This window comes from Mobula birostris, chromosome 4 (assembly GCF_030028105.1).
Source record: "Mobula birostris isolate sMobBir1 chromosome 4, sMobBir1.hap1, whole genome shotgun sequence".
Lineage (NCBI taxonomy): Eukaryota > Metazoa > Chordata > Chondrichthyes > Myliobatiformes > Myliobatidae > Mobula > Mobula birostris.
This window is the reverse complement of record NC_092373.1, coordinates 51,303,659-51,321,078: the sequence shown is the minus strand read 5'-3', so window position 1 is coordinate 51,321,078 and position 17,420 is coordinate 51,303,659. Positions and strand designations below refer to the sequence as shown.

At 38.7% G+C, this 17,420-nt stretch overlaps 1 protein-coding gene across 1 annotated transcript in view; it reads left to right on the top strand.

Annotated features, from left to right (window-relative positions):
* LOC140197022 (uncharacterized) overlaps positions 1-17,420 on the top strand; it is a 389,174-nt gene that overhangs the window by 155,125 nt on the left and 216,629 nt on the right. Inside the window, exon 7 of the mRNA XM_072256957.1 lies at positions 16,214-16,337. Within this exon, the coding sequence (XP_072113058.1) occupies positions 16,214-16,337 (124 nt within the window). The remainder of the gene's footprint in view (positions 1-16,213; positions 16,338-17,420) is intronic.

Below are 17,420 nucleotides of genomic sequence, written 5' to 3'. Positions count from 1 at the left end.
TCTATCACTACAGCTTGTTTCTTCTTCCCCGCTTCCCTTCTGACTCCTGAGGCATAGAGCTAGACTCAGTGCCAGAGAACTGATCACTGTGGCTTTCCTCTGCTAGGTCATTCATCCCAACATTACCAATGCAGTATACATGTTATTCAGGAGAATGGCCACAGGGATATTTTGCACTGGCTGCCTACTCCCTTTCTCTTTCCTGAAGTTACCTGTCTCCTGTACCTTGCGTGTAACTACATCCCTGTATTGCCTGTCGATTAATCACTGAGCCTCCCAATTAATTCGGAGTCCATCTAGCTCGAGCTCCAATTCCCCAAGAGTCTGTTAGAAGCTGCAGCTGGATGCACTTCTTGCAGGTGTAGTTGTCAGGGACATTGGAGGTCTCCCTGCCTCCCCACATCCCACAAGAGGAGCATTCCAGTATCCTGCCTGACACCCTACTGCTCCAATAGTGCAATAAAAAAGAAGGAAGAGGAAATTAAGCAAAAAGAATCTGCCTTTAGCCCCTACCTCTTCTTTGAAGCTTCTCTGAGCCAAAGCCTGAACTCCCCACTCTAACACTGACTCATTCACACAATGGCCATCCGCTTAAACCTAACTTTTTTTAAATGGCACTTGCTGTGTGCCTAATTATGCACAATCTAATGTCTCCTAGGGAGACAGAATGCCCTGACTGCCTTCCCTCATATCTTTTGAAAACTCTTTCCTGCTATGCAATCCAATGTCTCCAAGGAAACTATAGTGTGCAGACAGCTTGACGGTAAAATTAAAATGTATAACACCATTGTTCAGAGGCAAGACTAAATGTTTTTCACTGGATGGTGCTTGCCATAGCTTAAAAACAAGACCTTTTGTTAATGGTTAGTCATGTGGGTACACAACACGGGCATGGAATATACACATGACAAATGCTTCAATGACATAATAGAAATATGTAATGAGCGGTGAAGAAAACAGTGATAGACAATATAAACTATCCAATGGAATAGGAAAACCTGTACCAGATTGAATTCAGCACTGAAGCTTTGCATAACGTAAATGGGCATTATTAATATCTGAATGCTGAGACTTCTTATAGGATGAGGTCTTGTGGCTAACTGCTCTCTGCGATGCTACAATGTCTGCAAGAAGTCCCAATGGCAATCTTTGTATGAAATAACTACAGTAAAAATATGGACAGATGCAGTAGTTTTTCTCATTAATAAAGTACTTTTGTCAACAGCATGAATTCTTGAGTATTTCAGTGCAAGTATCTTAGAGAATCATTCAGTTGTTGAGATACTTTTCGACAATACAATTCTTTTTAGAAAAAGTGAGGAGAGACATTGCATGCTAAATACTACAACAGAAGTTACAGTAATAGGGGAACAGAGGGAAGTGTTTATACAAATACTAAGGTGAATGAACAAATTAGGAAATACATTGAGGAAGCACATAATATGGAGATTTTTAAACAGGAAGACGTGAATCTGGGGATGCTGGAATCTGGAGCAAAAAAACAAATTGCTGGAGGAGCTCAACAGGTCAGGCAACATCTGTGGAGGGGAGATGGGCTGTCAACAGTTTATGCTGAGACCTTCATACCAGGGTTCTGGCCCATTGTGTTCCTCCAGCAATGTGTATTTTGCTTTGTAAATAGAGTATAGAACATTAACCAGAATATTATGCTAAACACGTGTGAAGTATCAGAGTGCTGCCAGCTGAAGAATTGCGCTTTATTCTCATCAGCACACCCATTAGCCAGATTCTAAAGGCTTTTAAGAAGACTTCATAAATATACTAGAATAATTCTTCAATTGAACATTCCATTTATCTGAATAAATTGGAGGAGTAGGGATGTTCTCTTTAGAACTGAGCAGGCTAATGAGATTTGTTCGAGCTGCTTAATATCATAAAGAAGTCAGACAGAGTAATGAAAAGAAATGTTGTCCACTACCTGAAAAGTAGTTAAGCAGAAAGCAGAAATTTAAGGTAACTGACAACATGAAGAAGAACCTTTTAGATAGGAGTTATTGGCTGATGGAATCAGATTCATTAGTAGCTTTCAAATGGAAATTTGTTTCAAAAATGAAGGGAAATTATTGTAGGGAGAAGGCTATATAATATGACAAACAGAACTGCGCTTGGAAAGGCTCGACATAGCCTTGTAGATCTCAATAAGCTGCTCCTCTGATGTGTTATGTTTAAAAGGTTTAGAAATTTGCAGTGATACTTCAGGTAAAAAAAAATGTGAGCAGTTGTGTTAATAGATGATAAACCAGGAATACTGATCAGCAAAATTCAGTCAACCCAATCTGGGCATTTTCTGCAAAATGACTAGAAAATGATTGGAAAATTAAGTATTTCCAGTTCAAAAGAACATCAGAGGAGTGGAAAACTGGGAAAAGTTTGCCACATAAATCTTCGCTGTAATTTAGAGAATAACAAGGCGTGTAATTGCAAACTAGAAACTCATTCTGGTTAACAAATCAATTTGAAAAGTAAGCCTCTGAGAATGCCAGCAGGAATAAGTTTTTTTTTACAGATGATCTAAACTGGTAATGCTCAACTTGTCTCATATCTTTAGTCATCACCACACAAAAAAAAACAGGGCTGTCTTCTCGTGTAAAATAAATTTCTGTTTTGGGTTGTTTCTGCTCCTGTATCGTCAGCTGGTGTCTTCAGATGTTTGGACCTTCTTACAAATGCTTCTAATTAAAATAGATTTCAAATTGGTCATCGGCACCCATTCTGCCTGTTATAGAATTACCTCTTAGTGATGGGTGTGCTGTTCCCAGTCTTTCAGAAGAATGGATTAAAATTGAAATCTTGGAGAGTAGTATGACTTTGGATGATAAATTGCATGGGTGATTTTAATTTAGTGGGGAGTTGTAAAACTCCCCCTATGTATTAATAAATATTCAGTAACTACTTATGAACTGCAATTGCATCCCTTAATTTAACAACCATATGACTCCCAAAGTTGCTTCCCATGTATCATTTCAAAGCCTGGGTCTCTGTACCTTCCTCTGCAACAACATCCTTGACTTCCTTATTAAGAGGCTGCAGTCATTGCGGGTTAGTGATAAGATCGCCTCCTTTTTGACAGATAACCCAGATGCACCCCAAGGATGCATGTTTAGCACATTGCTCTACTCTGTCTATACTCATCACTGAGAGGCTAAGCATAGCTCAAACAGCACATGTAACTTTGATGATGATGCCCCTGTTGTAGGTAGAATCTCAGGTGGTGATGATGTATACAGGAGTGAGATATAGAAACATAGAAAATAGGTGCAGGAGTAGGCCATTCAGCCCTTCGAGCCTGCACTGCCATTCAGTATGATCATGGCTGATCATCCAAGTCAGAACCCTGTACTAGTCTTCCCTCCGTACCCCCTGATCCCTTTAGCCACAAGGGCCATATCTAACTTCCTCTTAAATATAGCCAGTGAACTGGCCTCAGCTGTTTCCTGTGATCTGTTAGTCACAACAACAACCTTGAAGACCAAGGAATTTGATAGTGGAATTTTTTATGTTTTGTAACTCCAGAAATTAATTGAAAGAAAAACACAATTAAGGAATGGAAGGTTGAGAGAAGATAGGATTCTCAATTGAGAGAGCAGCAGTGGAAAGGGTGAACCGTTTTTGATGCCCACCCAGGAACTTGACATCTTGGAGAATCTATCCTGGACCCAACACATTGATGCAATCACGAAGAAGGAGTGCCAGCAGCTCTACTTCATTAGGAGTTTGAGAAGATTTGGTATGTCACCAAGGACTCTTCCTAATTTCTATACATGTGTGGTGGAGAGCATTCTGACTAGTTGATCACAGCCTGGTATGGAGGCTTCAGTGAGCAGGATCACAAGAGATTGCAGAGTATTGTAGGCTCAGCCAGCTTCCTCGCAGGCACTAGTCTCCATTGAGGTCATCTTCAAAAGGTTGTGCCTCCAGAAGGTAGAATGCATCATTAAGGACCCTCACCATTCAGGATGTGCTCTCTTCTCATTATTACCTTCAGGGAGGAGGTGCAGGAGCCTGAGCACCAAAGCTCCATTTCTTCCCCTTCCATCAGTTTTCTTAACAGGTTCTGATGAAGACATGCAATTCCCAAGGTCAGCGACCATGGCTGGTTGGTGGGCCCTAAGTATGTGGGCCAGTGATTCTTGAAGGGGGATGGGGAATAAGAAGGGGCTTTTATTTTTTTTGCTGTTGTTGTGTCTGTCTTCTTGAATGTCGGCTGCAAGTTATTCTGTTGGACGCTGTGGGCATGCGACATTGCCACCAGAATGGGTGTCAACACTTGCTGGTTGTTGCCAGTACATCCACAGGTTGTGTTTGTTGTTAATGCAAATGACACATTTCATTCTATGTTTTATTGTGCATGAGGCTAATAAATCTGATGTAATCTAATCTGCTGTATTGTGAGAATGGCTGGAGACAGAGACAGGTGCACTCAGGTTAAATGAAGAGTTAATTGAAAAGTGCAGGCCAGATGGTTTTCAGTTATCTCAATGTTTTACTAAAATAAATTGCACCTCCTCTTAGAGTGGGTACACAAAAGCCAGCACATGCTACAGGGGACATCAGAGAAATCATGAGAGATAATGTAAAGCTTGCTCATTGCTTTCGATTGCCAATAGGTTGCTTGAAACTGAAAAGCAGGTCACAGGTAAATTCTACATTATGATTGAGTCAGCCAGCAAGATCCAGTTTAACTGGCCACAGAGGAATGGTAGATACCACCAACCCTGTTAATTCTGCAGTAACTGTGGCACAAGGGATGATCACCCACAACACTTAAAGTGACAGAACTTGATAGTGTTAACCCCTTGTTTATAAAACAAAAGGATAAATTATTGAATTATTTATCAAAGAAAACTTTTAAAATATTAGGGCAATTGTGGGGAAACTACAAGATATCAGGATTCTGTCTGTATTGATGTATTACTTTGCCCGTCTGCACCTTCCTTTGTTGGATTTTGCAAATTTATACCAGTGGAACAATAGTGAAGTTAGAAGTAGTTAATAAATTCAATCATCAGCAGTAGTTAAATATTTGGATGAATTGTACCAATTATAATCAATCTGTTAATGCAAGGTTGCATTTTTACAAATTCTACCACATTAATCACATTGTATTTTATATTCTAATGGATTAGTTGTTTTCCCCACCACAGAGAAATTCTGCTATGGCCAGTCATATTTCAGGTTAGCATGCAGTATTGTTAGAAAACACCCTTCAAAATCTTTGCATATGCTACTTCTGGGTGCATTGGAATGATTGGGCACCTTTATAAAAATGTGCATCATGCTGTGAAATTGAGTCCTTGACCATGTTACTTGGTTCCAAGATAATGTTTATTCAAACTTAATCTCGTTCTTAAAAAGCGCCCAAAGTGAAATGATGATGGCATTCCACAATGTTGCCTTAGACAACCCATATGACAAAAAGTAGAAAAATATTGAATAAAATAAATTCTGTAGGTGCTAGAGATCTTGAGCAACACGCAAAAAAAAAATGCTAGAGGAATTCAACAATTGCCCTCTCCTCACCTTCTTATTTTGGCTTCTGCCTCCTTCCTCCTTTCTTCTGCCTCTGCTTGATGAAGGGTCATGGCCTAAAACACGTCTGTTTATCCCCTCCAGAGATGCTGCCTGACCTTCTGAGTTTCTCCAGCAATTTGTGTGTGTTGCTTTTATTTTGAACAACCTACTGATGCATAAGAAAATTTGAATCCTTGCAATTCCAGAATTTAAACTTTACTAAGGTGGCTGTCTGCAATTCCAATTCGTATCATAAAACTTGCATTTTTCCTTAATTTGCTTAATGGTGGTATGAAGTATAGTGATATCACAGTGATAAAAATACCTTGAGTCCTGAGAAGAGCCTTGGCCTGAAACGTGGACTGTTTACTTTTTTCTATAGATGCTGCCTGACCTGCTGAGCTCCTCCAGCATTTTGTGCGTGTTGATAAATTACCTTGCTTTAGTGGATTTTTTTTGCTGTTTTATTTATACATCAAACATCACAAGTTCTCTTGTTAGGACAAAATGGTCATTATCTCTGTTGCTGCAATTGAGAATTCCTCTGAGACAAGATTGCTTTTTTAAATTCTCATTAAAATTAGATGTAATTCTGCAGAGTAGAATTTATGAACAATAAATATTCTTCATTTTAATGAGTGCAGATATGCTCCATCTCCCTTGCACTTTTACCCTATTTTTTTAAATAATCTAGCATTGAATGAGTAAAGAAACATCTTTCCCCTTAGAGTGCATGCAACATCATTAACCTGCTCACTGTTACCTTGGAAACTTCATTGTGCTACCCATGGTATTTTCATATTTTAAAACATTGGCTTGGATTTTCCTGAGTCTGGCCTGATAACTAATGTTAAAGTACATCTTTTCATTATATTCTAGAATTTAGATTTGACCTCGTGTGTTAATGTATGAAAAAAAATTAAGAGGTCAAGTTTTACGTTTCCTCCTTTCAAAGGGTCAGTGATCACATCTAAATAAATAAGTCATAGTTGATATACTAGCCAGTTTTCGCAGCACATCAGTACTCCACTGATGGACCATATAGGGATCCAGATCAATCAACAGTAGACCTCAACTCAGAATTTGATAACTGAGTGCTGAGCCATGGACGGCAGACAGCCAGTGGTTGTCAATAGAACTGCGGGCAACAGGTTCACTCATAAAATGTGAAACAACTTTATTTTCTTCCTCCAAATGTTTAGCTTAGTGACTGCCTGGAAATAAAACTTATTTGCATCTTCACTACAACTTCACATGTTCTGCAAATAGGTGAGTCAGTATATTTGACTGGAAGAGGAATAATTTCAATGAGTTAAAAGGAGAATTCCTGCAGATAAACTGATATCAGAGAGAGGCATAATGAAAAGGGTTCTAGTAATAAAGAATAGATCTAATTCTGTTCGCTGTTGTTGAGTTGATACCACTGAGTCCATATGGTTGGCAGTTTAAGTTCAAGGGAGACACATAAACACAAATATGAAGGAGCAATGCTGTCCAAAATAGAGCAAGTCCTGCATTGTCAGAAGTGTATTCTTTCATTAAACCAAGGCCTTGTCTTTCACCCTCATCTAGAAGTTAAAAATCCCATGACATTGTTTTAAAAATGAGGGAAATTATCTCCAGTTATCTATTTAAGCTAATGTTAGTTCAGAAGCACTTTATTGGCTGACTAGTATTTTGTGGTTTTCTTTAGAAAGTAAAAGGTGTTTTACAAAAGCATGCCTTTCTTTTCAGTTTGCACACATTTCCAAAAGTGGGAAAGGCAGCAAACCAAAACTCCTTCCATGAGCATTTTGTCATTGCTGGCAAAATCTGGCCTAATGTTTCTTTTAATTAAGGGCCATGATGTTTTGGTTTTCTCTTTTTTGTTATATTCCATCTCAGTCCTATCTTCTGACTTAAAAATGATGGGCAGGTACTGTGGAGTCAAAGCATAGTTATATATTTATAGAATATTCAGGGTTTGCACCCACAGTCTGTGTGTCTACTCTACTCCAGGTAAGTTTCTGGCTGACTATGTGTGATTCAGTAGTGAAAATGCTGTTGAATGTTAAGGGTGAGATTTTGATTTGACTTTTTCCTAATGGAGGTAGCCTTTGCACACAATGCCATACAATCGTTAGGAACTGTCCCAGCTTCTGAATTCAATGAATAGCTTGCTATCTTGCAAATAAATACACAGAATTAGGCAGATGATCAAAAGTTCAAAAAAGGCTGTCGAATGAGGGGGATAGAGAACAGCGAGACTCTGAGGAAGTAGAAAAAAGAAGATAAGGACTTTTAAAAGCAAGCCACAACGTTACCAAGTGCCAAAATAAACCAGTGACTAGATGGCTGTTGTGGGGATGGAGCTAGAAATGAGTTATAGAATGAAGTTTTGTATTAGTCATGTTTATTGAAGTGACAAATTTTAATGGTTATAAGCATTTCAAGGACAGCTGCTGGTGGCTTTTGAGTATGTGGAATGCCTGTAAGAATCTTAACTTAAAAAGATAATTGCATCAGAAATGGGAGACTTTCAGCCAGCAGTTATGTGTAAAAAGTTAGCATTCAGGGTAAGTAGGAAGAACTGAAAAGCATATGATAAGTTTTGCTTGGGACACAAAAATATTTTCAAATTCATATTGCTAAAGGACTACTGTTGATAGGAGAGGGGATGATTTGAGATCATAATACTGTCTGAATAATGATTAAAGGAATAAAACATAAGTTTTAAGTCATTAAATTCAATCACCAACAATGGGAGTAAGGAAATAAGCAGAGAGATTGTGTCAAAGGTCAAAGACCTACAAGTTAGTTTGCATAACATCACAATTTTACTGTGCTTTTGAAAATGCATTTAATCTGAATGTACAACTTAGTACTTATTAGGAACTGAGCGATTCAGCAGGACTTTTGATAGCCTGAATGCTTTATTTCTGACATAAAACAGCCCCAAAATGATGTACACAGTAGCCAAGGTGTAAAATTCATCTACAGTCATGAACACCATAGGAAAATAATGCAGAATATTTTGTTTTACTGGGATTCTGTGTGCGTTATATATTAGTACTATTGTAATAAGTTAACTATATGATCCATAAATATAATATCCAATTTATACCTAACTAAGGCACTTCAACTATACTTCAATTACAGTATTTCATATTAAAGTCCATTGCTGACTTTTGTTCTATTTTTCATATTGAATGCAATAAATCTTAAACAACTGAACAAGGAAGTACTTTGAGATATGAATTCCCAAAGCATATTTTCTCCTGTAATATATAATACATTAATTTGTACCAATACTTTGAATTATCAAACTGGTAAAACCTGATTCCCCTTTCCAATATATATTTTGTCAGGTTTCTGGGAACCTACTTTCATCTGAAGTCTGGAAAGATCAATAGCATAATGGTTACGTATAAATTTTGAGTATCAAAGGGATAAGAAAAAAGCAGAGTAAACAATCTGAGCCCAAGAAAATGCTGCATCTACATTAATCTGTTCCTTTGAGCCTGAAATTTTAAATTTGAGTATATATAACTGTAATTCATGCACATCAGGCTCACTATGTTTAACAGTAAGGAAACTTGAATTTTTAATGTGATTTATACTGATACCATAAAAATGCATTGAGTTGATCTGAAAATACAGAACCAGTCTCAGTGAGGAAAGTATTTTCTTACTGTTGAAAAAATTGCAATTATATGACTAAAGCATAACTTCAATATATAACTACAACTAAAATATGCTACATCTCAATTTCTATTTGCAGCTGGAGGATTTGCACATTTGAGAGATGGAGGGCAGAGCCTAATTTTGGGGGCAAAGAATCAATTGCATGGAGGATTTGAGGAGACTCTAGATAATTATAGTTAACTAAATATACTGTTGATGCCACTTACTTATACATGGATTGCAGTAATGAACGACATAAAATTCACAATGTAGAATCTCTTATGTTTTCCCTCTGTGCAACTATTTATATGTAAGATCCTTGCAACCAGTATCCAGAAAATAGCTCCCACTACATTTATATACAAGTAGAAAAAGTGAAAAGGAATCTAAGATCACACATTTAAATTGGGCAGCAACAGTAGCTTGTATTCACATGCTGTTTTTTGAAATGTTACAATATCCCAAGGGGTTTATAGTGCTACATTTGACCTCAGGCCACATAAGGAGGTATTTGAAGGTGACCAAAAGCTCATGCCACAGACACATATGAACTTGCAAATTCAGAGTAATAATTGGGCACTTGCCCTATTGAACTGCTTCCTTGACCCTTTGAGGAAGTGGTACCCTTAATCAAGAAGGGCAGCAGAGATGAGCCAGATAATTACAGGTTTCTGAGCCTAATGTCAGTGAGGACGTTTTGAAGGACAGTATTAATCAACAGTAGTCAGCATGGCCTTGTTTAGGGTAAAATCCTGTCTGACCAACCTGATTTAATTTTTGATGAGGTGGCACTGTGTGCAGGTGAGAAATGTCCATTTGATGTAGTTCAGGCCTTCTGTCAGGTCTCATATGGGAGACTGGTACAACAGGTTAGAGCCCATGGAATCTGGAGCAAGTTATCAAGTTGGTTCCAGAATTGTCTTGGAGGTATGGCGCAAAAGGTAATGGTACAGTTTTGTCCTTTGTGGTTTACGAGGATAATATTTTCCTTGTGACTTGTGATGTGCCTTTGAAACTGGTATTGGGGCAACTGTTATTAGACTAATAATTTGAAGTAACAGTAAAAGGCATGATTAATAAGTTAGCAAATGAAAGAAAAATTGGTGGTGGTATTGATGGTGGGGAGGGTCGTTTAGACAACCAGTTGGTATTGTTAGGTTGGCTAAGACTGGCAGAACAATGGCAAAATGGAAATTGACATCAAAAGTAATGGGATTTTCCAGTTCTGTGTGAGTGTGAGAAACAGTACCAGTAGAGTTATCAGTTTATTGGAGTATGAATTGAGGCAGGGATCCTGAGCAGAATTCAGATGAGGACGGTTCCACATGTCACAGAAAAGGACCGGTGAGGCGTGGGCTCATACGATTTCCCATAGCTGCATGTTGGTTTAGAGAAAGCAAATAAAGTCGACAGAGAAATCTTCAAAAATATTGTTTTGTCTACCAATTTCCACTGGTCCTCTCCCTCAAGTGACCTGTCTCTGGCTATTCACTTCCCTTTTCTGGATCTCTGTTGCAATCTCGAGAGAGATTGGCAGCAAACAATGATTACAAGCCCCAAGAATCTCATCATTGTCTAGACTATACTTCACAACCTGGAGAGCTTCTGTAAGGTTTCCATTCCGTTCCTAGTTCATTCATCTTTGTTATGTTTGCTTCGGTCATGAGTTTCTCTCTGTAGGTGCTTCTGTGATGTCTTCCTTTATCCTTAGTTAAAGCTTCTATGTTCAAAGACTCAGAGTACATTTATTATCAAAGTATGTATGTTGTATACAACTCTTGAGATTAGTTTTCTTGCAAGCAGCCTCAAAACAAAGAAACACCATGGAATCTATTCAAAGAAAACATCAAACACCCAACACACAAAAAGAACGCATCGAGCAAACAGCAAAAACAAGCATATACCACATAATATTAAATATAAAACCACTGAGTCCTTGAAACAGTCTAGGAATGTTCAATTTAGTTCAGTTTAGTTAATTTAGTGTTGTGTCATTCATGAACTGCAGGCTGCAGAATCAGTCTGCCCAATGAAAATTGCACAAAATAGCAATAGAAACGTAGTAACTAGAAACTAGAAAGACATATAACCTGAACTTCAGAGTTCTATAAAATGTGAGCAATCCATAAACTGTGCAAGTCAAACCTTGCCCAGGACCCAAGGCTCCTGCACCTTCCTCTGGCAGCATCAAGTGAGAGGGAGAGAGACCGGTCGAACACAGGCACACTGCGCTAAACACCCGTTCACCTTCCGCTCTTGTCCTCATTGATTTCAGTCTTGCTCGATGCTTTAATCTGTCAGTTTTGAGTATCGGAGCTGATTTTGGTTTCACACTCCGCCATTACGCTGCTCATGCTGAGTAACTTGAGTAATTTATGTTATGCTTGAAGCTTCATCAACTTATTATTTAATTGTGGCGCAGCTTAGGAACATAATAGTGCAAACTTAGTGCTTGTATTTAATTAAACTATTTTTGTAACTTTTCAATTATATAGTTATATCTAAGTCTTGCAGAATTCTTAGTGCCCCAGAGTGGAGTCAGTAGATAAAACCAGGGAAACAGAAGCATATCAAACTGAAGAGACTTATTACAAAATTTAATGTATGGGTCATAAATCAGGGATTTAACTTACTGACAAGTTCAGTAATCAAGTCAGATTGTTGAAAAGGCTACATTGAACTTGATTTGAAGTAGATGAATAGAAAATCAATGAGCTTTTTTAATCTTGCTAGGGCAAGCAGAAGTACAAATTGAAGGTTCTTCTTCTCTATAAAATAAATGTGTTGTCATGCTTACTGGAGTTTTCAAAGTTCAAAGTAAATTTATTATCAAAATACGGATATGTCACCTTGAGATCCACTTTCTTCTGGGCAATCACAGTAAATACAAGAAACACAATAGAATCTGAAAGACTGCACCCAACAAAGGTAGCCAACAAGCAATGTGCAAAAATAAACTAACAATGTCTTGCTGACATTGAGTTGGAGGTTGTTGCTGATTAGTCACCACATTTGATTCCTCCAACGACAATGGTGTTGTCTGCAAACTTAAATATGGCATTGGAGTTGTGGTTAACCTCGCAGTCATAAGTATAAAGCAAGTTGAGAAGGGGCTAAGTACACAGCCTTGTGGTGCACCTGTGCTGAGGAAAATTGTGGAGAAAATGTTAAGACCATAAGCCCATAAGACACAGGAGCAGAATTAGGCCATTTGGCCCATGAAGTCTACTCCACTATTCCATCATGGCTGATCCGAGATCCCACTCAACCCCGTACACCTGCCTTCTCACCATATCCGTTGATGCCCTGACCAAACAGGAAACTATCAACTTCTGTTTTAAATATACCCACAGACTTGGCCTCCACCACAGTCTGTGGCAGAGCATTCCACAGATTCACTACTCTCTAGCTTAAAAAAATTCCTCCTTACCTCTGTTCTTAAAGATCATCCCTCAATTTTGAGGTCGTGCCCTTTATTTCTGGATACCCCTACCACAGGAAACATCCTCTCCACATCCACTCTATATAGTCCTTTCAACATTTGGTAGTTTTGATGAGATCTCCCTGCATTCTTCTAAATTCCAGTGAGTACAGACCAAAAGCTGCCAAACACTCCTCATATGTTAACCCCTTCATTCCTAGAAACATCCTTGTGAACCTCTTCTGGACTGTCTCCAATGACAACACATTCTTTCTGAGATATGTGACCCAAATGCTCCAATTGTGGCCTGGTTAGTGTCTTATAAAGCCTCAGCATTATCTCTTTGCTTTTTTATTCTATTCCCCAACATTGCACTTGCCTTCTTTACCACTGACTCAAACTGTAAATTAACCTTCTGGGAGTCTTGCATGAGGACTCTCTGCACCGCTGATGTTTGAATTTTCTCCCATTTAGATAATACTCTTCACTATTGTTCCTTTTACCAAAACGCATCATCATACATTTCTCAACAATATTCCATCTGCCACTTTTTGCCCATTCTTCCAATTTGTCTGAATCCTTCTGCAATCCCATTGCTTCCTCAGCACTAGTTACCCCTTCACTTATCTTTGTATCAAGTTGTTGCCAGTCCGAACTGACTGGGGTCTGCAAGTGAGGAAATTGAGGATCCAGTTGTATAAGGAGGTACTGAGGCCCAGGACTTGAAGATTATTGATTAGTTTTGAGGGGATGATAGTTTTGAATGCTGAGCTGTAGTCAATGAAAATCATTCTGATGTATGCATCTTTGCATTCCAGGATTGAGTGCAGAACCAGTGAAGTTGGCATCTGCTGTTGATCTGTCATGGTGGTAGGCAAATTGGAGTGGATCCAAGTTGATTCTCAGGCAGAAGTTGTTATCTCTTGAAGTTTAGCAAGCAGAATTTTTCTTTTCAAAAATGTGTTCAATTTGAATACATTTTGTTTTGAGTATTTATGTGAATAGTGAGTTTGTATTTACAATGCTACATTAATATGGCTTAATGGCAGAATAAAACATTTCTTCATTTTGAAACATCCTTTACATTGACCTGATATGTTTCAAATGAATTTTGTGTGGATCAAATTTTTATTTAATTTCTTCTGTCTTAAACACTCAGTACCATTAGAAAGGTTGTTGCTGAAAAAGAAAATGATTGGTCCCTATTATGTGGGGAAATTATTATGGAAAATTAACAGTTTTGTAATGAAAAAGAAACTTATTTTCAAGGTATTCACAGGGTATGTAAGCATATTGTCAAGTGGCAACCTGAACCTAATCACCTTTATCTTTGAATAGCTGCTAGCTTTGAAAACTTTTATTTACCTGTGGAATATAGACATTGCTTAAAAATGAGAATACCCATCCTAAAATTCTCTTGTAAAAATGATGTTAAATGGGTAATAGTTTTTAGATCCAGTGATAATGTAAGGGCAGTAGCATATTTCTAAGTCAGGTTATTACATGTTTTAAGGATTGTTCAGGTGGTAACATTTCCGTACTTCTATTACCCAGATCTTCACGTTTTAGAACTTGTGGATTTGACAGGTGCTATCTGATTTGTTATGTTACTCTCTGTCATGAAAACATATTAATATCTCATATTATTCTTCCTGCCTCTATTTCAGTCCGTATGGGTTATGCGTTTCAGTATTTTAGTTTTGACATCACAAACAAATTCAGAACGATGGTTTAATCAAATAAATTTCTATCAATTCTCAATTTTGCTCATACAATCTACTCTTTGTGTAGCACACACAAAAGTTGCTAGTGAACGCAGCAGGCCAGGCAGCATCTATAGGAAGAGGAACAGTCGATGTTTTGGACTGAGACCCTTCGTCAGGACTAACTGGAAGAAGAGATAGTAAGAGATTTGAAAGTGGGAGGGAGAGGGGGAGATCCGAAATGATAGGAGAAGACAGGAGGGGGAAGGATGGAGCTAAGAGCTGGAAAGTTGATTGGCAAAAGGGATACAAGGCTGAAGAAGGGAGAGGATCATGGGACGGGAGGCCTAGGGAGAAAGAAAGGGGGAGGGGAGCCCAGAGGATGGCGAGCAGGCAAGAAGTTATAATGAGAGGGACAGAGGGAGAAAAAAGAGAGAGGAAAAAAAGTGTGTGTGTGGGGGGGGAGGAGAGATAAATACATAAATAAATAAATAAATACGGGATGAGGTACGAAGGGGAGGAGGGGCATTAACGGAAGTTAGAGAAGTCAATATTCATGCCATCAGGTTGGAGGCGACCCAGATGGATTATAAGGTGTTGTTCCTCCAACCTGAGTGTGGCTTCATCTTTACAGTAGAGGAGGCCATGGATAGACATGTCAGAATGGGAATGGGATGTGGAATTAAAATGTGTGGCCTTTTATATATTGGCGAGACCCGACGCAGACTGGGAGACCGCTTTGCTGAACACCTACGCTCTGTCCGCCAGAGAAAGCAGGATCTCCCAGTGGCCACACATTTTAGTTTTCCACATCCCATTCCCATTCTGACATGTCTATCCACGGCCTCCTCTACTGTAAAGATGAAGCCACACTCAGATTGGAGGAACAACACCTTATATTCCGTCTGGGTAGCCTCCAACCTGATGGCATGAACATCGACTTCTCTAACTTCCGCTAATGCCCCACCTCCCCCTCGTACCCCATCTGTTACTTATTTTTATACACACATTCTTTCTCTCACTCTCCTTTTTCTCCCTCTGTCCGTCTGAATATACCCCTTGCCCATCCTCTGGGTACCCCCCCCCCCCGTCTTTCTTCCCGGACCTCCTGTCCCATGATCCTCTCGTATCCCTTTTGCCTATCACCTGTCCAGCTCTTGGCTCCATCCCTCGCCCTCCTGTCTTCTCCTATCATTTTGGATCTCCCCCTCCCCCTCCCACTTTCAAATCCCTTACTCACTCTTCCTTCAGTTAGTCCTGACGAAGGGTCTCGGCCTGAAACGTCGACTGCATCTCTTCCTAGAGATGCTGCCTGGCCTGCTGCGTTCACCAGCAACTCTTATGTGTGTTGCTTGTTATATACAGTGCTTTGTTGACATCTTAAGAAGTTGAGCATATTGTGGCAGTAAGTGTAGTTGACAAAATAATTGCATTGAGAATATCTATTTGACATGCTTTAATTTATCCGTATACATTATAATATCAAGTGTTTTTTTAGGTTTATTTAGAACTTATGCCATGTGTTTAGTTTAAGACTGTTATGTCATGAGCTTGATCACACTTTACGTGAAAATATCTAAAATCTGTACTCGGGTTGCATTTACTGATTTGAGCATGTCTTCTTTCCAATTGGGAAAAACTAAATTTACATGGTAATGTTTTGTAACTCAAAGAAAAACACTGATTACTAGATTATTTGAAACATAAATGTGGATCTTGATGCAGTGGATCTGCAATGCCATAATGGAGGCAGGTTCTCTCATACATTTAAGAAGTATTTAGATGAGAATTTGAAATGCTATACATAGAAGACTGGAGATTGTGTGCTGGAAAAGGTGATAACTATAGGTAATTAGCATTGTTCTAACATACATAAATATTTTGTTCGATCTAGGCATATATATGTCATTCCATTCTTCACATGGATTTTGTCCTTTGGAATTATTTTGGCTCAAGTCATTATACAACCAATCACATCTGTTTTGACCCTGGCAAAAGGAACTCTGTTAATCATCACAGTGAGTATAGTTTTGTATTAGTTATTCCTGTTCGGTCTAATTGTATATATTAGACATTTTAAAGCATTTCTGTTATTAAATGGATTTCTTCCATATGTTTCCATGCATTGGAATCAAAAGCAAACTGATCTCAGTCTTTACTATATTATTTATTGCACATATCCTCTAAATTTTGAAACATCTGCATAGAAGTGTTAATGATGTGGCCTCTCATCCTATTTAATTTGCTCTATGTATCAGTTTTACACAGAAAATAGGATTTATGTTTAAATATGGTTATCATTGCAGGGTAGGTCAAATATTGTTTTATTTCATTACTGTTAACTATCCATGTAAAAGATATAATTTCCATGAGTATTCCCTGAGGACCCCTCATACCTTGAGTAGAAAATCAATAGAAATCCATTTTTTAAAAGCCAATGAAATGAAAGATGTTAAACAAACAGAAGGAGAGGTTAGACAAACTTTGATTGTTTTCTCTGGAGCAGAGGCTGAGGAGAGGTCTGATAGAAATCTGTAGGGTTATCAGATGCATGGACAGAGTATACTGGCAGTATCTTTTCCCAGAGATGAAATTCTCAAACCGGAAAGCATGCATTTAGGGTGAAAGAGGGGGGATAAGATCAATGTAGGTGCTTGTGTTGTCTGGGTGGTCTAAAGCTGTATGGAGAGCCATTGAGATTGCATCTGCTGTTGACTATCGTGGTGATAAGCAAATTGCAATGGGTCCAGGTCCTTGCTGAGGCAGGAGTTCAGTCTAGTCATGACAAACCTCTCAAAGCATTTCATCACTGTTGATGTGAATGCTACCGGGTGATGGTTATTAAGGCTGCCCACATTATTCTTCTTAAGCACTGGTATAATTGTTGCCTTTTTGAAGCAAGTGGGATTTTCTACCTGTAGCAGTGAGAGGTTGAAATGTTCTTAAATACTCCCAATAGTTGGTTGGCACAGGTTTTCAGAGCCTAACCAGGTATTCCATCTGGACCTTCGGCCTTGCAAGGGTTCACTGTCTTTAAAGACAGCTTAACAGTGGCCTCTGAGATGGAGATCACAGGGTCTGTGGGTGCAGCAGGGATCTTC